At 38.1% G+C, this 24,195-nt stretch overlaps 2 protein-coding genes across 3 annotated transcripts in view; one reads left to right on the top strand and one right to left on the bottom strand.

The window, feature by feature from the left end:
• The window catches only part of NT5DC1 (5'-nucleotidase domain containing 1), a 158,420-nt gene that overhangs the window by 131,009 nt on the left and 3,216 nt on the right, over positions 1-24,195 (bottom strand). Inside the window, exons 2-6 of one of the 2 annotated variants that reach the window (XM_010358138.2) lie at positions 20,318-20,409; positions 18,514-18,585; positions 16,036-16,142; positions 12,303-12,382; positions 10,127-10,211 (exon numbers count right to left, since the gene is read on the bottom strand). In XM_010358138.2, coding sequence (XP_010356440.1) covers positions 10,127-10,211; positions 12,303-12,382; positions 16,036-16,142; positions 18,514-18,585; positions 20,318-20,409 — 436 coding nt within the window. The remainder of the gene's footprint in view (positions 1-10,126; positions 10,212-12,302; positions 12,383-16,035; positions 16,143-18,513; positions 18,586-20,317; positions 20,410-24,195) is intronic. The other variant, XM_010358141.2, reaches the window with a different exon arrangement.
• COL10A1 (collagen type X alpha 1 chain) lies at positions 1,962-8,279 on the top strand. The gene is made up of 3 exons (XM_010358125.2): positions 1,962-2,035; positions 2,581-2,749; positions 6,087-8,279. The coding sequence occupies exons 2-3, from the start codon at positions 2,596-2,598 to the stop codon at positions 7,973-7,975; spliced, it is 2,043 nt and encodes a 680-aa protein (XP_010356427.1). The 5' UTR covers positions 1,962-2,035; positions 2,581-2,595; the 3' UTR covers positions 7,976-8,279.

Raw genomic sequence — 24,195 nt, 5'->3', positions numbered from 1 at the left:
ACATGGGGGCATAGTGCTATGTATTAAGAGCTGAGAATTAGTCTTCTGAACGTTCACATGAATGATAATTAACAGGGTATCAGTCTCAATTATAAGAAAATAGGAGTATGTGTGTGCATGTGTGTCACCATATATACACACAAAATACTAAAACATATGTTTTTAATAATTCCTTCCAAAACAAATTCTTCAACCTAGCATTCAAAAGTATCCATAAAGTTACCTCACCTATTTTTTCAAAATTGTGTCCAAATGAACCATAAGCCAGTAGAAGGCAGGTGTTTTCTCACACTTATCTTTTGTAGTCTCCTACAGATGTAGTAGAGTACATATTATAATTACAAAAGCTATTCCATATATAATTTCCAAATGACGAAAGAATGATTATAATATAAACTTTCCTATTCTGTTATTCTGAACTGCTATAAGAAACATATCTTATACGTATCTATGAGTATTATACAGAGACATATATAACAACGTAGATTTTTTAAAATATGGCAATCAATAAAAGGCTTAAAAGTGACAGGACAGAGGCAATGAGATGCCTTGTCCATTTATATATCCATAAAGGGCTATACAAGGCTCTGTTTAAAACATAGAAAGTTGCTTGCATGGGAGGGAAAGGGAAAAGAAAAAGGACAAATCTTTATTTCATTCACTGGTCAAACTTTCAATTATTTCAATTATTGATGAGTCCCGAATTCATACTATTTTAATTCTGTGGAGGTAGAAAAATGATGTGGCTATGCCTGTGTAAGGAATTGCCCTCCTCAACCAGTTCACCTGTATAGTCAATTTGATTTTGATTCAAAATGAAGAAATTAAAAAAGATAAAAAAATTTGGACTCTCAACTTCCCATCTTTATTAGATTTTTTAGTATCCTAAAAAGTTATTTTAAAGGTTTCCTAACATTGTTAAACAGACTCTAACTACCGAAATTGACAACAATAACTGTTTACTTCCACCTTTGAGGAAAAAGTATTTCTAACTGGGATAATTCCTAAAGGAAACTGCAAGTTAAGCCAATAATATTTTTTTTAAACTGAAAGCCAAGTTTGAAGATTTTTTTTCTCCTGAAATAAACACAGCAATCTTATGTAAATTAACATAATATGAGATTATCAAATTAAGGGGTTTTTGCAAACTCTACTGCAACTCTAAAGTAAATCCAAATTTAAGCAAGAAAATCTGAAGTCATTTACTGAATATAGCATAGTGTTGTGAATAAGGGATCTAAATCCTTCAGGATAATTATATTGCTAACTCAACTATCAAATTCACTCTACTATTCAAATTTTCCCTGTCTGAAAAATTTGAAATATTTAATATGCTATCATATTTTAAATTTCTCTTATTAACTTCTGGAGGCTTACACTAAAATTCTGATATGCAAAACAGCATATCTACATTTTCACCATTTTCCTTCTTTTGCGTCAGCCTAAAAGTAATTAAGAATTGGGGTCAGCTATTTTCACAAAAATTTATGAACATTAACAGACACACTGATAACTTTATGCAATAACTCAATAATTTAGATGACAGTTTAAATCCAGTACCCCCTTCAAGGAATTCTTTATCCACTTTTATGTACTACCAAATACTATATAATATCAACCAAACAACATAAGAATGTGCTTTTCAAAAATAAAAAGGTGGTATCATCATTCTATCATGAACCAGCCTAAACACTAGAGTAATAACTAATAAAATAAAATCACAGGAAAAGATAGTCTCTGGTTAAAACTATTAATATATATTTAAGACAAAGGGTTTATTTTTCAATAAGAAAACAAAGAAAAGGAGGGCCCAGCCTGATCTTGTGTGCCTGCCCAATAGAACTTTCCACCATAATTAGTGCTTACCACCTTTGAGGGGAGGAGGTTAAGCTCAGGGTAACCTCATGTAGTAAGAGAAAAACAGTATAAATACCACTGAGAAGGTCTGGAGAGGCACCTTCTGCACTGCTCACCTGGGCAGAGGAGGCTTCAGAAAGCTGCCAAGGCACCATCTCCAGGAACTCTCAGCACCCAGGTAAGTGTATGCTCACTGGCGGACTTCCATGTTAACTTGCTTGGAAAGAAACTTCAGTAATTTAAGTACTAGAGTTTTCTCAAGCATTAGAAGTATTAAAGTGATTTTAAAAAATAGGTTTCTACTAAAATGTACTCAGAAAGTTCTTATTACATCAGTCTATAGATAATAGTCCTAATAAAACCAAATTGTAAAAATTTGCCCTAATCTGAATCTCAGTGTATTTTGAAACTATTAGATATTTCAGGCTATGTCAAAGATCCTGGATTATTTAACACAGACATCCAATCCTAATTTCTGTTTCTTTTGCTTTAGGTACATCATTTTATTTTTACTTGATTACCTGAGTATAGCTTCCAAAAATAACTAAGACATATATTCACGTAACTAAAAAACGACCTCTCATTTATTTATGGCACATATAAAAATATATAGGATAGGTTAAAAAAGTAGATAACTGTATAAATAACTCATCTGTGAAACATGAGAATAACAAAATAGGTTAATAACAATGCTGTATAAAGTTATTCTTTTCTGTTTTTCAGAATCCATCTGAGAATATGCTGCCACAAATACCCTTTTTGCTGCTAGTATCCTTGAACTTGGTTCATGGAGTGTTTTACGCTGAACGATACCAAACACCCACAGGCATAAAAGGCCCACTACCCAACACCAAGACACACTTCTTCATTCCCTATACCATAAAGAGTAAAGGTAAACTGAATTGTATATTTTGTTCTATTAACAAGTTGGTTGCTGCTTTCTATAATCTTAATAATCTCTGTTACAAAATGCATTTAGCTTCAGTGTTATTTTCAAACTTCTGAATTAGCCCAAATTATGACAACAAAGTGATCTGTGAAAAAAGTAGAATAAGAATATCCAATAATTGTAGTAGAAAGGATATACTTGAAAATATAGTAGAAAGATACACCTACAGAAAATTAAGAACTTTTGCGTGTAGAAATCTTTTTCTCAGATGCCATTTTTGCACAAATAACTGCATGTAATCCAGAAATCTTGATCTAATCAAAATTAATCAAGTTAAAAAATTTTAAGCTAAAAATAACTGTCAATTGTACAAAGAAGATAGCTGGTTTATTTAGCTGAATACTTAAACATTTACTTCCAAAACTAATTCAACTAGCTCACAAACAGACATAAAACTGAGTCTTATCAAAAACATCTGATGCCCACCCCTACAATGAACAACTGTAATTATGAGAATTGTCAAGCAGGCAAATGAAACTGCAATTCTCATAATTACTTATACATTTTTAATATAGTTTAGTGGTAAAATGCAGAGACTTAACTATAATGCACAAGCTGTGTGACCTGAGGTAAGTTACTTGTCCTCCCATGCCTCAGTTTCCTCATTTGTAAAATAAGGAGCAGCTATCTCAAGGGCTGCTGCGAAGTTTAAATGAATTAATACCTGTAAAGTGCTTTAAGCGTCGCCATTATCTCTACTACTACTTCTGTGACTCCTAGTTTTACTTCTACTACTTTTAGCTACTAATATAGCCTTCAATAAGTTAACTTTCTTCTTGAATCTGCTGCTTATCTGTCCAGTTTTCTTGGTTACTCTTTGAAGAGTACTGAGAAAATACATGTAAAGCACTAAGGTTCCCAAAGAAGGGCAACTTCTAGGCTTCATATTCACTAATTTTATTTAATAGCAACTGACATGACTGCCTATAAAATATCTACTGAATGATATAAACTAACTGTAGGCTTCAAATTCCCTTTCCATAATATTTTTAGTTATATATTTTATATTGTAAACAAAGCTAAGGATATTTGTTATAAACTTTAAATATTATGCTTTTGGGAACAACCATTTTGAGCAAATGAAACAGAATTATCTCTTTAAGAAGAAAGATGGAATTTAAAATATTTCACAAAAGGAAACGATATTTGAAAATAAATGCATAGGTATACAACAGATACTTTTGAATGTCTCAAAATATAAACAAAAATTTTAAAAGTTAAAAGCTAGTAAAGAAAAAATAAAAGACAAAGGGACTTTCTGCTTTACTTGAAGCAACAAACACAATTTGAAATGCTATGACAAGCAGCACTGCACTGGATTCAATAGTTTCTATGATCACAAATTCAGAGTTTTTAATACCTTAATAAGAGCATAATATACAGTCTTGAATTAAAAAGAAAATGCACTATTTTAGAAGGTTAAAAATACTTTGATCTTCTCTTAATATACTCTGTTACCTTGGCTATTTTTGCAGAACAAATGAAAATATCTTAACAAATGAAAAGTTCAGGAGCTGTATTTAAACTACTAAATCCACCTTAGTCTCTTTTTAAATAGACACTCAACTATATTATCATCCATTGGTCGGCATTAACGCACTGTAACAAACACAAAAGCCCACAGTGTACACAAGTAAAACATTAAATTGATAAAAGAAATTCAAAGAGTTACTATATAATTCCTAGGCATACCTATCCAACACAGGTTAAAAAAGAGTTCTGTCAAAACATACTAAATTATGCTGCAGAGGATTCCACAGCTGATGGGCAGATGCACATGCCACATTCTGACACAACCAATCACGATTTCAATTTGTGGCATTTAAACAACTTCATAGTAGTAAGTAGTCATTTTACCTTGAGGATTGTGCCACCCTAATCTGAATGAAGAAAAGTTTTTCAGATGACAACCTAGAAACAGGGGCTGTTCCCCAAGCACTCAATAGAAGTCAAATTCTTTCTTGCACTGAGAAGTTAAGGACCCATTAAGGACAACCTTCCAAGTGACAAAGTTCGCCCTGTCACTGGAGTTCTAGCCTCGGACGATGCCCAATGCACTCATTTCCATTGACTTGTTTCTCCTCTTTAACAGTAACACAGATTTCCAATCAGACTAAGACAATTATTTTTAGTGTGAACATGACCCTTATAATCAGATTCTGAAGCAAACCTCAATCTAACATAGTTGGCATTTTAAAAAATGCACTATTTTATTCCTCCAACCCATTAAAAAATTCCCTATTTGCAATTGGTCAACATCCACTTATACATAATATAGTCATGTATGTACTGTACAATCAATGAAATATTTGTTAATATATGGAAATCTTTTACATAACTTAATTTTTCTCACAGTCTTTTTCCTGATGTCATTTTCTGAAAATCCATGGGGAAAGCTCTATGTTTTCAAATTGAAATATAACTCTAAGTAGTACAAAAAAAACCTACATCTAAAACAATTATTTTTCTATTTCGGCATATCTGTTTTAATGATTTGCTCTGCATTTATATACACCAAATGTTTTCCAAATCTCAGAAACATCTTTACCCTGTGCTTTCCTCATACTTGTGGCCCAGTAGCATTTTTCACATCACAGGCACTATGATTTTTAGTTTAAGTTTAGTGTATAAGGTCAAGTGAACTTACAGCTCTATGAAATCAAACAATATATGTTTGTATTTAGGTAAGTACTTTGACACTATTTTATGTACTTCACCCATTATGTCTAATTCTCTAGTTCTTTGTTTCAATTTTAAGTCAATAATGGAGAGTAGAAGAGTTCACAGTATATTCTGAGGCAAAAATAAATCAACCAAAATCTAACCTGTGTTCAGCAGGGGCATGGCAGATATAAATCAGAATTAATTCTGTTTCTCTTTTAAGTCTGATAGGGTAGCTTTGGGAGGGAAAATTTTTACAGTTCTTAAACATTTTCTCACTTATTCTGCACTACTCTTTTTCTGCCTTTTCTGTACATGATTTTCCCAAAACAAATGTACTAAATTTACCTCCACTGCATTTATGTTAGAAGAATTCTTCAATCCAAGCTCATTTTCATGAGTCACTGTCATGGGATAAAAGTATTATGGTGGCCATGGTTTTGTGAAACCATCTTCTCCAGCACAGTTTTCTAAAACAATATAAAACATATAATCTAAAACCATTTCAGACTGTTCTGTCTACATGGAATAAATGACGCTGAAATATCATGTCCCAATTCATATTTAATGTCACTAACCATTCCCTTCTATGGGTGGGTGTGTTGGGTGTGTCTTTTAGGTATAGCAGTAAGAGGAGAGCAAGGTATTCCTGGTCCACCAGGCCCTGCTGGACCCCGAGGGCACCCAGGTCCTTCCGGACCACCAGGAAAACCAGGGTACGGAAGTCCTGGACTCCAAGGAGAGCCAGGGTTGCCAGGACCACCGGGACCATCAGCTGTAGGGAAGCCAGGTGTGCCAGGACTCCCAGGAAAACCAGGAGAGAGAGGACCATACGGACCAAAAGGAGATATTGGACCAGCTGGCCTACCAGGACCACGGGGCCCACCGGGACCACCTGGAATCCCTGGACCAGCTGGAATTTCTGTGTCAGGAAAACCTGGACAACAGGGACCCACAGGGGCACCGGGACCCAGGGGCTTTCCTGGAGAAAAGGGTGCACCAGGAGTTCCTGGTATTAATGGACAGAAAGGGGAAATGGGATATGGTGCTCCTGGTCGTCCAGGTGAGAGGGGTCTTCCAGGCCCTCAGGGTCCCACAGGACCACCGGGCCCTCCTGGAGTGGGAAAAAGAGGTGAAAATGGGATTCCGGGACAGCCAGGCATCAAAGGTGATAGAGGTTTTCCAGGAGAAATGGGACCAACTGGCCCACCAGGTCCCCAGGGCCCTCCTGGGGAACGAGGGCCAGAATGTATTGGAAAGCCAGGAGCTGCTGGAGCCCCAGGTCAGCCAGGGATTCCAGGAACAAAAGGTCTCCCTGGGGCTCCAGGAATAGCTGGGCCCCCAGGGCCTCCTGGCTTTGGGAAACCAGGCTTGCCAGGTCTGAAGGGACAAAGAGGACCTGCTGGCCTTCCTGGGGGTCCAGGTGCCAAAGGGGAACAAGGGCCAGCAGGTCTTCCTGGGAAGTCAGGTCTGACTGGACCCCCTGGGAATATGGGACCCCAAGGACCAAAAGGCATCCCGGGCAACCATGGTCTCCCAGGCCCTAAAGGTGAGACAGGGCCAGCTGGGCCTGCAGGACACCCTGGGGCTAAGGGTGAAAGGGGTTCCCCTGGGTCAGATGGAAAACCAGGGTACCCAGGAGAACCGGGTCTCGATGGTTCTAAGGGTAACCCAGGGTTACCAGGCCCAAAAGGTAACCCTGGAGTTGGAGGACCTCCTGGTCTCCCAGGCCCTGTCGGCCCAGCAGGAGCAAAGGGAATGCCCGGACACAATGGAGAGGCTGGCCCAAGAGGTGCCCCTGGAATACCAGGTACTAGAGGCCCTATTGGGCCACCAGGCATTCCAGGATTCCCTGGGTCTAAAGGGGATCCAGGAAATCCCGGTCCTCCTGGCCCAGCTGGCATAGCAACTAAGGGCCTCAATGGACCCACTGGGCCACCAGGGCCTCCAGGTCCAAGAGGCCACTCTGGAGAGCCTGGCCTTCCAGGACCCCCTGGGCCTCCAGGCCCACCAGGTCAAGCAGTCATGCCTGAGGGTTTTATAAAGGCAGGCCAAAGGCCCAGTCTTTCTGGGACGCCTCTTGTTAGTGCCAACCAGGGGGTAACAGGAATGCCTGTGTCTGCTTTTACTGTTATTCTCTCCAAAGCTTACCCAGCAATAGGAACTCCCATCCCGTTTGATAAGATTTTGTATAACAGGCAACAGCATTATGACCCAAGGACTGGAATCTTTACTTGTAGGATACCAGGAATATACTATTTTTCGTACCACGTGCATGTGAAAGGGACTCATGTTTGGGTAGGCCTGTATAAGAATGGCACCCCTGTAATGTACACCTATGATGAATACACCAAAGGCTACCTGGATCAGGCTTCAGGGAGTGCCATCATCGATCTCACAGAAAATGACCAGGTGTGGCTCCAGCTGCCCAATGCCGAGTCGAATGGCCTATACTCCTCTGAGTATGTCCACTCCTCTTTCTCAGGATTCCTAGTGGCTCCAATGTGAGTACACCCCATAGAGCTAATCTAAATCTTGTGCTACAAAAAGCATTCTCCAACTCTACCCCACCCTATAAAATGCATATGGAGGTAGGCTGAAAAGAATGTAATTTTTATTTTCTGAGACAGATTTGAGCTATCAGACCCACAACCCTTCCCTCTGAAAAGTGAGCAGCAATGTAAAAATGTATGTGAAGGCCCTCATGAATTTCTAGTCAGCAGTCTTAAGGCTCTTTAAGGTTTTCTCCAATATTTATCACCAAAGAAGTCCTGCTATGTTAAAAAACAACAACAGCAGCAAAAACAAACAAAAAACCATCATTAGAAGAAAACAACAACCAGAAATAGAGCTCTAAGTTATGTGAAACTTGATTTGAGAAACTCGGCATTTCCTCTTTAAAAAAAGCCTATTTCTAACTATGAATAAGAGAACTTCTAGGAAACATCCAGGAGGTATCATATAACTTCGTAGAACTTAAATACTTGAATATTCAAATTTAAAAGACACTGTATCCCCTGAAATATTTCTGATGGTGCATTACTCTGAGGCCTGTATGGCCCGTTTCATCAATATCTATTCAAATATACAGGTGCATATATATTTTTAAAGCTCTTACATAAAAAAGCCCCAAAATATTGTATTGAAGTTCATCTGAATTGCAAGGTGCTTTCGTCAATGAATCTTTACAAACTTTTCTATGATTGCAGAGAAGCTTTTTATATACCCAGCATAACTCGGAAACAGGTATCTGATCTATTATTTATTTAACACAAGTGTGATTAATTTGATTTCTTTAATGGATTTTCTGGATTTACAAAACATTAGCACATGTACCTTGTACCTCCCATTCAAGTGAAGTTATAATTAACCCTGAGGGTTTCAAAATTCGACTAGAAGTGGAGATATATTATTTATTTATGCTCTGTACTGTATTTTTATATTGCTGTTTAAAACTTTTAAGCTGTGCCTCACTTATTAAAGCACTAAATGTTTTACCTACTCCTTATTTACGACACAATAAAATAACATCAATAGATTTTTACGCTGAATTAATCTGAAAGCAGCAATTTGCTGTTCTCAACCATTCTTTCAAGGCTTTTCATTGTTCAAAGTTAATAAAAAAGCAGGACAATAAAGTGGTGGGTGGCTTTTACAGTTGTCATGGATATGTCCCTATATTGGGGATGCATCTTTATTCCCACAGACCCAACCACTCAGTGTTGACTGTGAAGAGGTACCCACAAAACCACATGCAATCTGAGTCAGGGTCAAGGGCTGATGACTAGGGATAGAAAAATGACACAATCACCCCAAAGTTGTAATTTTCTCCTGGGAAGGAAAGAAGCAGGTGACAGAGAAATGTGCAGTTTGAACAAATATTCTGCAGTTACTATTTACTGTCTTGACATGTTTTTAGTTATAATATTTAAAATTGTTTTGATGGCTTGAATTATACTTTAAAAAGGCAAGCAATTTTTTATGTCAATCAAAAGGTAACGTTTTTTCCAAGTTGAAAAATACTACTTTTGAGCATCCATCATCCTATTAGTTGAATCAGGACAATGTGGCTCAAGTCACTGAGGTAACAGTAAAGGCATCTATTATTCCTTAGAGAAGCAATCTATTTACTCTAAAGGCATCTATTTATTCCTTAGAGAAGCAATCTTGTATAATCCAAGCAAAGTTGTGACTGGAAAGGCAAAACTCTGGGCTCAAGATTGATGACATCTCTGCCCTCATTCTGGGTCAGCCAGTTTTGTTCCTTAAGCAACAAGAACAAAATTTCTGCCGGCAGACATTTTGCCCACCTGTCTATAACTATTACACTAATGATTACAAGTCACCAACCCTCATGCCTAAACCAGGAAAAAGCAAAACTGGACTTTGATTCTAGGGAACTCACAGAACGACCCTCACGGCAGGCATGGTAAAAGAGAGTGTAACAGCATAGCTTGGAACATGGGCAATTATAGCCATGAAATCAGCACAAATAAAAGGACCTCTGAAAATGTAGGCAGAACCAACTTTATAATAATATTGAAGCTCAAATTAAATCCTAAGTAAGATACACAGCAAAGTATCTGCTTTCCAACTAATTCACTAGACAAACATAGTTTAACAAACATGTATTAGAAGGCCCCTCTTCACGATACTCACCCTTAAAAGCTGACATTTTATAATTGTGTTGTATAGCGGCAACTATATCCTTCCAAAAATCAAATGTTTTTTGACCACTGTTCTGCTGAAAAACAATTCCAAATGTAACAAATGCAATAATTCAGTTTTTAAGCATAGTGAAAAATGCTGGCAAATAATTACAATGCAGACAGTCCCTGACTTAAGATGGGTAGACTTATAATTTTTTTATTTTATAATGGTGCAAAAGTAATAAAGATTCAGTAGAAACTTAACTTCAAGTACCCATACAACTACTGTTTTCCACTTTCAGTACAGTATTCAATAAATTACATGAGCTTTTCAATACTTCATTATAAAATAGGCTTTTTTTTGATGACTTTGCCCAACAGTAGGCTAATGGAAGTGTTGTGAGTATGTTTAAGACAAGCTAGGCTAAGCTATGATGTTCAGTAAGCTAGGTGTATTAAATGGATTTATAGTATTTTTGACTTAACGATGGGTTTATCAGGAAAAAACCCCATCATAAGTTAAGGAGCATCTGTATTACTATATTCTGATAGAAGTTTATATTTTAGAAAACATAATAAAGTTATCATTCTTCTAAATGTGATTTTACAAAGAAATCTTCCACGAAAATGACTGCTACATATACACATAAATATACCTAAATATTAATATAGCTCATATAGCCCAAATAAAATAAAAATTTCCACTCATTATAAAGCCTAAAAATTATAGAATATTTTTTAAACACAGCAAATTCACAGTGTTATATAACTTCTGGGATATCAGAATGTGTTATATAATATACTATGGCATCAATGGGACTAAGAAGACTGACATTCTAAAACCCCAAAAGCTAGTTACTTTAGAATTCAGTGCATACTTAATTTGAATTTCAATGTGAAAGAGCTGTAAGTCTCAATAGAAGAGATGAATGAGGTTCCAAATCCAAAATGTAAATTGTTTTCATTAAGATTTTTTTAAATCAGAAAGCAAATAAACATTACATTAAAATAAACGATCCTATGATCCTTTGCTTCCTTGGAAACGTTAACCAGTGACTTATCTAAACAAAGACAGACTACTAGATATTTATATCTAATTATACAAACTCCAAAATATTTAAAGACTGATAACTTTGCTTGTAGTAACTACCAAAGGAGAAACTGACTCCATCTTGTGTTAATAAAGAGTTCTATAAACATACCCAAACTATTGATCAATGGAAACTTTCACAACACATAAATGTAATTCTGATTCACAAATAAAGCATTACTGTGCTCTATTATCAAAATGATAATTATTATTATTATTATTTTTGAGACGGAGTCTCACTGTGTCACCCAGGCTGGAGTGCAGTGGCGCGAACTCGGCTCACTGCAACCTCCACCTCCCGGGTTCAAGCAATTCTCCTGCCTCAGCCTCCCTAGTAGCTGGGACCACAGATGCACACCACCAAGCCCAGCTAATTTTTGTATTTTTATTAGAGACGGGGTTTCACCATATTGGCCAGGCTGGTCTTGAACTCCTGACCTCATGATTCACCCTTCTTGGCCTCCCAAAGTGCTGGGATTACAGGTGTGAGCCACTGCACCTGGCCCGGAAAGTAGTTATTTTTAAAAGACATATGCATAAAGGAAAGTGATTCTGACATATAAATCTGTTTTATGCTCATAGGTCTTAAGTCCTAAGTATAAACTAGTATAAGCAGAGATCTATTTAATCTTGATATACAGTACAAAAGAAAACATTTATATTCATTAAATGATGTTCAAAATGGTGAATTTTTAAATTCCATCCAATTTTTCTGCTTTTATTGTATTTAGAATGCTAAAAGACATGCTGAATTTTCTTAATCACCTTTAACTTTTTATTTTGCTAATGAAACTATTTATTTTGCTAAAGAAAATGTTTTGTCCAGATGCAAGTTCTGTATTTTTCTTTTCCTAAACTTTTGCACCCTCTGCTGGAGAACAGGTTTATTTTTCCTGAGAGAAAAAAAAAAAGGTCACTGCTATTTAATTTTCCAAAAATATTTTAACCAAATTCACCATGTTTTTCTTTCCCAGTCACCTCTGAAACCACAAAGAAGAAACTAAGCAAAATCACAACTCAGAAGCAATATATAATTAGGTCCTCCAATTTATGACTGACTACATATCATAGTTTTAAAAAATGAGTCCCCACTTACTTTTGTTAAATAGTCCACTACCCTGGCACACAGAAGAGCTCCTGGCAGGTCAAAGTAGTTGTCGTAAAAATAATACTTTCCTGAAAAAGAACAAAATTTTAAACTAGGAACAACATAATGCTACATGTATGTGAAATACACAAGAATATGGCTGAAGAGACACTAGATTTTGGTTTAATTATCTGAAGAAGCCTCCATTTCAATTCAAAATGGCACCATCATTGGCTGTCACTGTTTTTTAAGAAAGATTTAAGCTCCGAGGGCACCACAAGAAAGTTAAAACATGGTATCTTGAAGCATTGTATTCGAAGATATTTTAGTCATCTTAAAGAATGTAAAAACTAAAAAGGCTATATGTAAAAAATAAAATAGAATATGAAAAAGCCATATGATGTTATCTATGTCACTGAATTTCAAAACAATCAATTAACCTAACCCTGGAGTACCATGAAGTGCTCCACACAATAGTGCTTTTTCAGATTGGTTGGCTGTCCCCACCTAGAGTACCGCATTCTATTTTTATGCCATTTAAGACAAATTTCAGTATAATGTGAAAAAAACTGTGGTGATAAGTAGAATATAACCATGCCATGTGAAGACACAGTGTGCTTATCTTATAAAAACTGTAGAGTGAAGGACAGGTACATTCCAAGATTTCGTGGAAGAGAGGGATTTGGTTTATTCTGTATGACTGCAGGGTAGAATTACCTTTGAGCCCTCCTCTGGCACATATGACTTTTGGATCTGCTGTCCCTGAACAGACACTTTTGATGACCCATGTCACATTCCCCTGGCCCATGTCTGATTTCAACCACCACTATGCTAACAGCACCATCCCACCTTGGCACAACTGAGTCATTCTCTTTCTCCCAAAGGCTCTGGAGCCCATGTGGCCAACTTCACACTTGGAACAGGTTCAGGAACCAGTAAATGAATGCCCTGCTTCCTGTTCCATGGACAGACAACTTTGGGAGGTATTCTCTGCACTTCTCCTTGGAAGTCCCAGTAGAGTCCAGCAACCATTGTTCCTTTTATGTCTTACCCTCTCATTCCTTCACTCCTGACTACTGGGATCAAGAATAACCACTCTGCTTTTGAGGGAATCCAACCTCATAGAGTTCCCTAGAGAATACCTGACACAAAGAAGAATCAAACAAAACCAATAGGTAAAGCCAGATTTTACATTAATAATAAGGTGCTTGAGTACATCATTATAATCGCCTGATTTTGATTCCCCCCATCCTCTCATTTGTAAGCTATGTATACGAGGTTATGGAACACACTTGTCTTGTTCTTTAGTGTTGACTAGGCATAGTGTTCAGCATATTCTAAGCACTCAATAGATGTTTGCTGAATGAATGAATGAATGAATAATCCAATAATCAAATAGATTACTTTGGAATGCAGAAGTATTATAAGGAAATTAGAAGAAAACCATATGCAGAAGCCAGGGTTCTGTTCCTCTGAATATTATTTTGTGCCTCTTACTTCTTCCTGTAAATTTATTTTAAAATGTATTAAAAAAAATCAAAGTTTTCTTTTTGTTAATTCACAAAATGGCTGTGCCAGTTTGTGTCCATTCCCTCAGTTAAAAACATTTTGGTTGATACAGTCTTCCTGCTTTTCACTCTTTCACAGCTTATATTGTTAGGGGAACCTCTCAGGCTCTTTTTAATTCCTAAGAAAGGTTAGCATGGCTTTGCCAGTGTGAAGAACCAGTGATCTGGAAGAAAAGGAAGACGATATGCCATGTGCTTTTCTGCCTCTGCTTTGCTATGCGGTAAGACTATATGACACTCCAGGACTCCCAAGACTTAGGACAGTGGGCAAAGCTTCCCAAGGTTCATTAATCTGCACTTTGTTGTATCTCTTGGCCTGACACTAGACTGACCCAACTTCATGGCCAGCTATCTCAAGCACTGTTGGAGCAGGAAGCATCCCAGCACTGCCAGTTACATAACCTTGTTTTCTCCTCCCATTCTTCTTCCTTTGTGGGTATTAATAGATGAAATTCAGGCCAAGAATTGAACTACTGATGTTGAGTAAGGATTGAGGTCTAATCAAATAATTCAGGGGGAACCTAATGAGAAGAGCTCATTGGTTTTCACCCACAATGCAAGAGGCTAAGGTTATTTGACTGTCGAACTTGGGCAGAATGTCCGCTGTGTGGACACAAAGGGGCTTGTTCAGCCTTGAGCTGTTAACTGGGCCAGGCTGCTTGCAGTGCCTCACCCAACACCCACACTCTGACACTATACCACATGAAAGCTTCAACCTCTACCTCTGTATAGAAGAGGCAGCTCATTGGGAATGAAGTGATTAGTAAGCCCAGTTCAACAAAACAAGCCTCTGAATCAAGATCAAGTCCCATAATCATGAAGTTTTACACAGAGAAAAACTGCTCCCCAAGAAGCTACTATCAACCCTACTCCCTTTGTCTTAGTGGCCATGGTAGAATGGCAAATGAAGGACTGAGGGGAAGGGAACAATTTATGTTAACAAAGGTTCTCACTTCTGCAAAGGTGGTATTATCTCCGCTCAAAGATGAGAAAACTGATGCTAAGAGTGACTTAGTACCAGAGTCACTTTATCCATCAAATAACAGAGTCAATATGATCCAGGACTGTTTGGCACCAAGCCCCTTGTGATTTCCACTAGATCAAGCTGTTTCTGCATAATCTACCATTTGGGGAAGATAAGTTCAAAGGGATTTGCTCTCTGGAGATCAGCTGGCAAGGAACACTGTTCTTATGTTAGGTCAACAACCTGGAAAGAGATTATCAAACAAGTTGTCATTAAACATCTCTACATCCATCAGTGCTTTAAATTTCCTAAATGTACTGATAGGGAATGTACTTTACAACTCTGTTCTTAACTCTGAGGATTAATATACTTAAATGTAGAAGAAAGCTACAACTATAGAATCAACTGGAGCTCCTGAAAATAAAAGACTTATTTGGCAATATTTATCAAAATTTTAAACCTGTATATCTTTAGAGCAAGTATACGTCTAGGAGTTTATCCTAGATATATGTATGAAAGTGAAAAATATACATTCATGAAAACATCACCACAGGCTTGTCTGTAATTGTGAAACACCAGACACAACATAAATGTCCACTGCTAGGAGCCTGATGAAATAAATCATGATACAGGCACTGAATTGCAGAGCATCCCAGCATTTAGAAGAACTAAGTATACCTCGTGTGTGTGCTGATGCCAGACTCTCCAAGATGTAAATTCAAAAGAGCAAGGTAACTACATAATCCCTTTTGTATACCTTTAAAAAATAGGACAGGAGTTGAAGACAGTTACTCTTCCTTCTGTTCATTTCTATAATATTTAAATTTTCTAACCATGTGCTCAGATTAATATTTAATGTAAATAAATTTTAACTGGGCTGTGGAATCACAGGCCCTTTTTTTCCTTCTTTCATACTTCTCTACATTTAAAAAGACTCATATTATTCCTAAGTGCTAATCTTTAAACCAGAACAAGTACAGGTAAAAGGAGTGCCAATAAAATCTTCCGTGAACAGTATTTTGAACCATATGCCAAACAGAAGTCAAATACACTTGGAAAAAATACATCCTATTGCTATAAAGCTGAAGCTGCTCCCTTTTGGATCCTGCCCAGCAGGGGAAAGGGGGGGTCTTCTTTGTCCTGACCTCGAAGGTTTAGGGTACAAAACAAACAGGGAGTGGATGGTGGAGCTGCCTCATTTGAGTCATACCTGAGCGGCAAGCCATTCCAGTGTCCGACAAGAAGTGCTTCCATTCTTTCTTGCCATATGCCTCTGCCAGTACCTCTGGAGCCATCATCTTGGTGCCATGGCTTGCCCTGATTTTGGGAGAGGATGCACATTGCTCATTAATGGTTCCCTTGAATGCCCCTTCCTCTGTCATTGGGACTGTTGATCCCTGTTGCCACTGGAGCTAACAAATACATATATTTTTTCTGTTTTCAACTAGGTGCCTCCCTGTTTAGGATTCTGTAAAGCATTTCTATGGACAGCTGTAGCACTTCACCGCTTTAATCCACCAAGTAGCAGGTGCTTAGGAGATGCTCATTCAGAAGTCATCACTGGATAAGATACCACCCTTTTTTAGAGAAGTTGTCATTTAACTATACAAATAAGATGAACACACCTGGAACAATTAGAAAACAACCATGTGACTTAGTGGGAAGCTGGTTCTGGCAGCACTAGAGAAAGAGGAGTAGGTACCAGAGTCAAAGCATGAGTCCACCGGGGCCACAGGAGGCACAAGAAGCACCTGGCACCCACAGATGGATGACTGTGAGCACGCAGGACTGTGAAGACAAGATGAGGAGCAACCTGCCCACTCAAGGACACAGCATGGCTAAAACCACATGGGGAAATCAAAGAGGAATATGGAAAAACAGAGCAACATGACAAGAAAGTAGGCATTTTCTGTACTCAAAATACTGCTTTTGCATCAGTTAGGTCCAGCTAAGAGAATCCTATGCTATAGAGAAATATGGTAGTTTCCCCTTATCTAGTTTTGCTCTCCCACAGTTTCAGTTACCTGTGGTCAACCTGGGTTGAACAATACTAAGGGCATAGTTTCAGAAACAAACAATTCATAAGTTTTAAACTGCATACCATTCTGAGTTCTACTGTTACATTTTATATTTTCTCACTGTATCTACTAAACTTTATCGCAGGAAAAGACATAGTACATACAGGGATGTGTACGATCCATGATTTCAAGCAACCACTGGGGGTTTTGGAAGATAATCTCCAAGGATAAGGAGGGACTACTGTAGTTGAAATGTTAATGTAGTTTATTATGAGAAATTATAATGATTGACAGTATTATTCTCTTGGTGTTATAATGTGGTAATAAAATAATATGAAGGAAAAAAGAAATAAAATAAGAAAAGCAAATGGGGGAAAATCACAAATGGGCTCCTTTTTATAAAGCAGTTAACATTTTAGAAAGCTTTATGTAAAGATCAAAGGATCCTGAATGGGAAATATGATCAGAGAAGGAATCTACTATATTGGTGGAAAGAAAGCATCAAGGAGGTATGCTAATAAATTCAGGAGAAACTAAAGGTTAGCCAGGACTTGGATAGAGAGAGACAGACCTTGTAGGAGGGGTACTGGGACAGGGACAGACACACAGAACAAAGAGAGAAAGAAACAAAATTGTAGAAAGCTTTTCATTCTTTTAACTGTGGTTGAAGATAGCCAAGAACACTGTGAGAATCTGACAGTAAAGTTAAAGGTCATAGACAAAGCTGCATTTACACATACCCTATCTGTCAATACCTGAGAAATAAACATGGAAATAAACTACAAAATACCAAAGGTGGGGCTACACCTGCTGTCGTTAGATGAGCCTTAGGGGAAGGTCTGGGGGAAAATGTGAAGGGAGTTTACATCATGCAAAAAGAATGATGCATCAACAGAGAGTATATATTAGGGGCCTGGGAGTTCTCTTCTTTGATTCTGATCCTGTTTGTATATGTAATAAATGATATAGCTTCATGGCCATGTTGACTTTCCTGTACTATTAGTACTGGAAGAAAAACAGATGCTCCCTCCCTGGTGCCCTGTGAGAGACAGAGCAGTGACAGCAGCTAAGATACCCTTAGCAACAGTTGAGAGGCTGGGCCCACTCACAGAGGAGAGAAGTAAAGAAAGTCAGCCTGGAGTGTGGGAGGAGGAAGAGGTTGATGAGACTTGGAACAGTCCAGAAAAACTTCCAAAAGGAACTAGGACACAACATGACCCCTGCATGACAGTGCCAAATTTGGATAAATGGAGAAAGAGAGGGTGGAGGGTACAGACCACCAACCCCTACCCAATACCCATTCTTTCTTCCTTAACAAAAATAACCCCAATTTTATTTTAGGCAGCTACATACTCAGCTAAAACAGTGTAATTCCTGGGCTCTTTTGCCAGAAGGAGTGGTCAATGAGATGTAGCAAGTTGTAAACTTTCTATTGTATGTTCTACAAATATTTCTAATGAGGTAAACTTAAAGGAACTAGACCTTTAAATCTAATGCTCACAAACTCATATTTAAATGGCTCAAACAATTCATACAAAGACATGCAGGCAGACAATCTGTCATTAATTAAAATATTTGTATTTAACCCATACTGTAAGGGTCATATGACACTCAGTAATAAAGTATCTCAGAGAAGGTAAAGTTTTGACTTCACAACTAAGTTTTATTACCTGAGAACAGTGCCATTATCTGCAAGTTTAAGGAAGTTCCCATCTTCTAGATCCAATGCCAAACCTTTGCAACTGAAATAGGAAAGTCTGATTATCAATCGATTCATATATTTAGCTAACCTAAGAAATGACAACCTATATTTTCCAAACATCATAATGCTAAAAAGATATTCTCCCACCCAGGGGAATGGTATGTTAATCACACAATTAAGAATATCTAAGAACCGTAAAATTAAATATCTATCACTGAGCAAGTATACAAGGAAAATTGTTATGTAGGCAAATAAGGACAGCATATTTAGTTTATAATATCTTTAGGCTTTTCAAAAGATAAATCTAAAACTCAAAAGAGAAAAAAAGAACCTGAACATCATCCCATGACTTTGTTAAAACGTACAAATGTTTTTCACTAAATAAAACACACACACACACACACACACATTTATATTCTACAAGTTAAGCACTTCGCCAGTCTTTCCTACACTCTAGAATTCGTCTCATTTTAGGTCAGGTTACAAGAACTTGCTCTCTGGACAAGGCATATTATTGAAAACCACTAAAAGAAAGTCAAATACTAAGTTTTATCTCCTTTACTGTAAAAGACTTGTGGGATTTGGGGAGAAAGGTAAGTACAGATTCATTATTATGAATAACAAAAGCAAAGTGGTATAATGGCTACCAAATACCAAGGGAATTAAACAAAAAATGACAGGGTACTTTAGAAGGATTATTTACTTTTGTTCAGGGTAAAATTTCCAGAGTCAGTAATTTAATACAGTAACATGTTACTGTTTCTTCCTTTTACAAAAATGATACATCAAAAAAGACTAACAAAATATCAAAAGAATGTATACTAGATCAACATAATGTAGGTATTTTTCATGTGGTTTAGGATTGTTATTTTATTTTATTTATTTATTTATTTTTGGAGACAGGATCTCACTCTGTACCCCAGGTTGGAATGCAGTGGCATGATCAACAGCTCACGGCAGCCTGGACCTCCTGGGTCCAGGCAATCCTCCTACCTCAGTCTCTCCAGTAGCTGGGAATACAGGCATGTGCCACCACACCTGGTTAATTATTTTTTATTTTTTGCAGAGTTGAGGTTTTGTCATGTTGCCCACACTGGTCTCCAACTCCTAGACTCAAGCAATCTGCCCACCTCAGCCTCCCAAAGTGCTGGGATTACAGATGTGCCACCACGTCTGCCTGGTCTGATTTTAAACTGAACAATTTAAAGTGGCTTAGGATATTTGTTTGTTTTGTTATCTAAATGAGGAAGACAAAGGAAGCTTTGGAAGTTGGGAGTCCTGACCCAGGAAGGGAATTCGCAGTAAGAGTCTTAGGAATGTCGATCTAAATGACAGAAAACCAATGGTCTTAATTTAGACTTACTCAAAATGTGATGATTCCTCCTTTTCTCTTATAGTTCTTAAAGGATAGTTAAGTCAAACCTTTTTCTTAAAGATGTAAATTTTAGAAACAGTTCTTATTAACCTCTGAAACTATTATGACAAACTTAAGCTATATGAAAATATCCAAATTAGTCACATAAGCTCTTAGCTTATTTTCACATTTAATTAGGCAAGTCTAATTTTTTTAGTGTTTAAAGTGTTTAAAGCAGAAAACCCTTTAATTCATTAAATACAAAACTTTTAATATAGAAGGCATGAGTCCTTTGACTCAATTTCACATTTCACATTCTATCTTCATAGAAGAGAAAGCATCCCAGTTTTATCAGTAACAATTAGAACCACAGGAGATGTACAGACTTAAAAAAAAAAAACAACAAAAAAGAACTTACCAGAAATCCCAATCCTCCGGGGTCACACTGAGCAATTCCTTATCGTACCCTTTCTCCTTAACTAGGAACTGGGCAAAGCTATTATAAATGAGCTGCAAATAAAGGGAAGAAAAACAGATGAAATATAACATCCACTACTCATTCTTTTTTTTTTTAATTTAATTTTATTATTATTATACTTTAAGTTCTAGGGTACATGTGCATAACGTGCAAGTTTGTTACATATGTATACTTGTGCCATGTTGGTGTGCTGCACCCATCAACTCGTCAGCACCCATCAACTCGTCATTTACATCAGGTATAACTCCCAATGCAATCCCTCCCCCCCCACCCCATGATAGGCCCCGGTGTGTGATGTTCCCCTTCCCGAGTCCAAGTGATCTCATTGTTCAGTTCCCACCTATGAGTGAGAACATGCGGTGTTTGGTTTTCTGTTCTTGTGATACTTTGCTGAGAATGATGGTTTCCAGCTGCATCCATGTCCCTACAAAGGACTCAAACTCATCCTTTTTTATGGCTGCATAGTGTTCCATGGTGTATATGTGCCACATTTTCTTAATCCAGTCTGTCACTGATGGACATTTGGGTTGATTCCAAGTCTTTGCTATTGTGAATAGTACCGCAATAAACATACGTGTGCATGTGTCTTTATAGCAGCATGATTTATAATCCTTTGGGTATATACCCAGTAATGGGATGGCTGGGTCATATGGTACTTCTAGTTCTAGATCTTTGAGGAATCACCATACTGTTTTCCATAATGGTTGAACTAGTTTACAATCCCACCAACAGTGTAAAAGTGTTCCTATTTCTCCACATCCTCTCCAGCACCTGTTGTTTCCTGACTTTTGAATGACTGCCATTCTAACTGGTGTGAGATGGTATCTCATTGTGGTTTTGATTTGCATTTCTCTGGTGGCCAGTGATGATAAGCATTTTTTCATGTGTTTGTTGGCTGTATGAATGTCTTCTTTTGAGAAATGCCTGTTCATAACCTTTGCCCACTTTTTTTTTGTTTGTTTGTTTTTCTGTTTTTTTGTTTTTTTGAGACGGAGTCTGGCTCTGTCTCCCAGGCTGGAGTGCAGTGGCCGGATCTCAGCTCACTGCAAGCTCCGCCTCCCGGGTTTACACCATTCTCCTGCCTCAGCCTCCCGAGTAGCTGGGACTACAGGCGTCCGCCACCTTGCCCGGCTAGTTTTTTGTATTTTTAGTAGAGACGGGGTTTCACTGTGTTAGCCAGGATGGTCTCGATCTCCTGACCTCGTGATCCGCCCGTCTCGGCCTCCCAAAGTGCTGGGATTACAGGCTTGAGCCACCGCGCCCGGCCCCTTTGCCCACTTTTTGATGGGGTTGTTTTTTTCTTGTAAATTTGTTTGAGTTCTTTGTAGGTTCTGGATATTAGCCCTTTATCTGATGAGTAGATTGCAAAAATTTTCTCCCATTCTGTGGGTTGCCTGTTCACTCTAATGGTAGTTTCTTTTGCTGTGCAGAAGCTCTTTAGTTTAATTAGATCCCATTTGTCAATTTTGGTTTTTGTTGCCGTTGCTTTTGGTGTTTTAGACATGAAGTCCTCGACCATGCCTATGTCCTGAATGGTATTACCTAGGTTTTCTTCTAGGGTTTTACTCATTCTTAATGTCACAGACCTAAAACCCTAATGGAATTGCTGATGAGGGCAAGTAGGAGGAAGGAAATATCTGTAATTGTGAAGTTCTGCAGTTTAATTCTCCTTCACAAGCAATTTATCAACCCCTGCATGCCCCAGGTAGCTGTCCCGTTCAAAATTATACCATCGGCATACAATTATATAACCAAAGACAATTATTAACCCTACTCCTGATTTCTATTGGGTTGGAGATCATAATTTAAGACTTGACAAAGCTTTTTAAACTTATTTAATACATCACTAAGATAATAAATATGATGACCACTCTATCCATCCATCCTTGGTCCATTCTGGCCAGAAAAGCCCCAGGTTAGGGAAATCTCAGAGTGAAATACCTATGGGGACCAGGCAGGTGATCTAAACAAGTCATGATGCCTCTATCAGATGTAGGAAATCACTCTTGTTTCTCCACACACACATACACAAAAACCATTAAAAAAAAAAAAAAAAAAAAAAAAAAAAAACCTAAAGAAAAAGGACAAAGAAAGCCTCTGGAAGCAAGTACAATAATTACAATAAGAAATACTCTGCTGATTGCTGACAGATTTTATTTCTCAACAACAAAAAATGCTAGGTTTTTGAGTAAAATATCTGGTTTTTAAGTGCTGGCTAACTTTAAAAGAACTGTACATACCAAACAAAAAGTGCACAAAAGGTAGATGGCCCAACCTTGTTCTACCTCGAAATGTTCTTTGGCCAGTGTCAGGTACACTTGAGCCTGAGCAGAACAGAGGTCTGAGTCAACCTGCACAGTGTCCAAAAGGACACACTGAACAATCTGACCCTTCTTCTACAGATATTAACCCATGACAGGTTTTGATAACATGTCATACTCTTAGGGAGAAGATGGAGTCAGAGGAGTGGGGGAAATCTCTCCTGGGTGGTGAGATTTACACTGATACTTAGATGTAGCAGTTCGCTGGGTGAATGCAGAGGGAATGGGGGGTGACTCAGGTTCAGAAACTGAGGGACCTGCACACAGCTGGAGTAGCGGTATCAGGGTCTGAGTGTCAGGATATGAGCATGGAGAAAGCAAAGGCTCCTTGTCAAATGTCAAATTGAGTTGCTCCCTGTCATAAAGCTATTAAAATCACTACACAGGTACGTCATCCAGTGTAATGTGACCTTATCCAGGTCAACTGTTAATCGACCCACATTATGTTAACACTATATATCAACAGTTCTCAACCCTGATGGTGATTCAGAACCACAGGTGACGCTTCTTAAAACTACCCAGAGTTTCCAAGTGTACAGGGTAGAGAGGGCCCTCTCTGAAGCACAGAGAACACTGAAAACCACTGACCTGCGTGTTTTACAGATTTTCATTTACTCATTAAAAGGAAAAAAACAATAAAAAATACACTGAGTCACTCTGTGGTACAAAGTACTATGGACAATAAAAAGTCCACACCATGATCCTGCTTATAAGAAACCAGTGCTGCAGGGCTAACAGATGTGAAGTGCTTAGAGCAGAGCCTGGCACACCAGCAAATCCAATTTAAGTATTTGCTATTATTATGTCATATGTTGCTAAAAACAAAACAAAACAAAACAAAAACAGAAAACAAAAACAATGTCCTGACATGTGGCGCTCACCCATCTCCACGGTGTAAATATTCCCACCATGGCCTGTTTCAAGCCACCAACAGCAGTTTACCTGCTTGCACAATTCCTGAATAGTTAACAACCGGCTTTCACAAGCCCCTAAGAGTCAGCTATTGTACACCTTAGATTTGCCTCTGGTTGAGGCACTTCTGAGTTTCTCCAGTTATCCAAGTGATTAGTCTACGATATGGGCATGTGATTCTAAAACACTCGAAATCTCCTGGAACGAAGGAGCCCTTTCCATCAGAGATGCCAACAGGGACAGCCACAGTGTGTTCCTTACCTTGTGGAGGAGATTTTTATGTAACAGGACAGAAGGGGGCCAATGGACAAGGAGAGAAGCAGAGAAAAGCAGTGTGAAGAAAAGCAGGGGCATCTGTACTCTGAAACCCCTGGTCTACGCAGAAGGCTTCTTGCAGTTTGTCCTGAGTCTCTCTAGAAACCTTCATGGCACAGGGCTCTCTAAGACATTCCTCTCCCAGCCTTAGCTGTCACCACCTCACAGTCTCTCAGAACTAATAATAATACATACTCTACAGCAGTTGCCAATTGGTACCCTGTGGTCCATATGCAGCCTACAAATTATGTTTGGTTCCCACTTAAGGTT

Source organism: Rhinopithecus roxellana, chromosome 4, assembly GCF_007565055.1.
Source record: "Rhinopithecus roxellana isolate Shanxi Qingling chromosome 4, ASM756505v1, whole genome shotgun sequence".
NCBI lineage: Eukaryota > Metazoa > Chordata > Mammalia > Primates > Cercopithecidae > Rhinopithecus > Rhinopithecus roxellana.
This window is presented reverse-complemented; position numbering and strand designations above follow the sequence as displayed.

Bases quoted from the DNA above. Each gene is read 5' to 3' on its own strand.
- COL10A1 (XM_010358125.2), top strand. From the start codon at position 2,596: ATGCTGCCACAAATACCCTTTTTGCTGCTAGTATCCTTGAACTTGGTT. The intron at 2,750-6,086 runs GTAAACTGAATT...TGTGTCTTTTAG, and splicing joins CTATACCATAAAGAGTAAAG to GTATAGCAGTAAGAGGAGAG.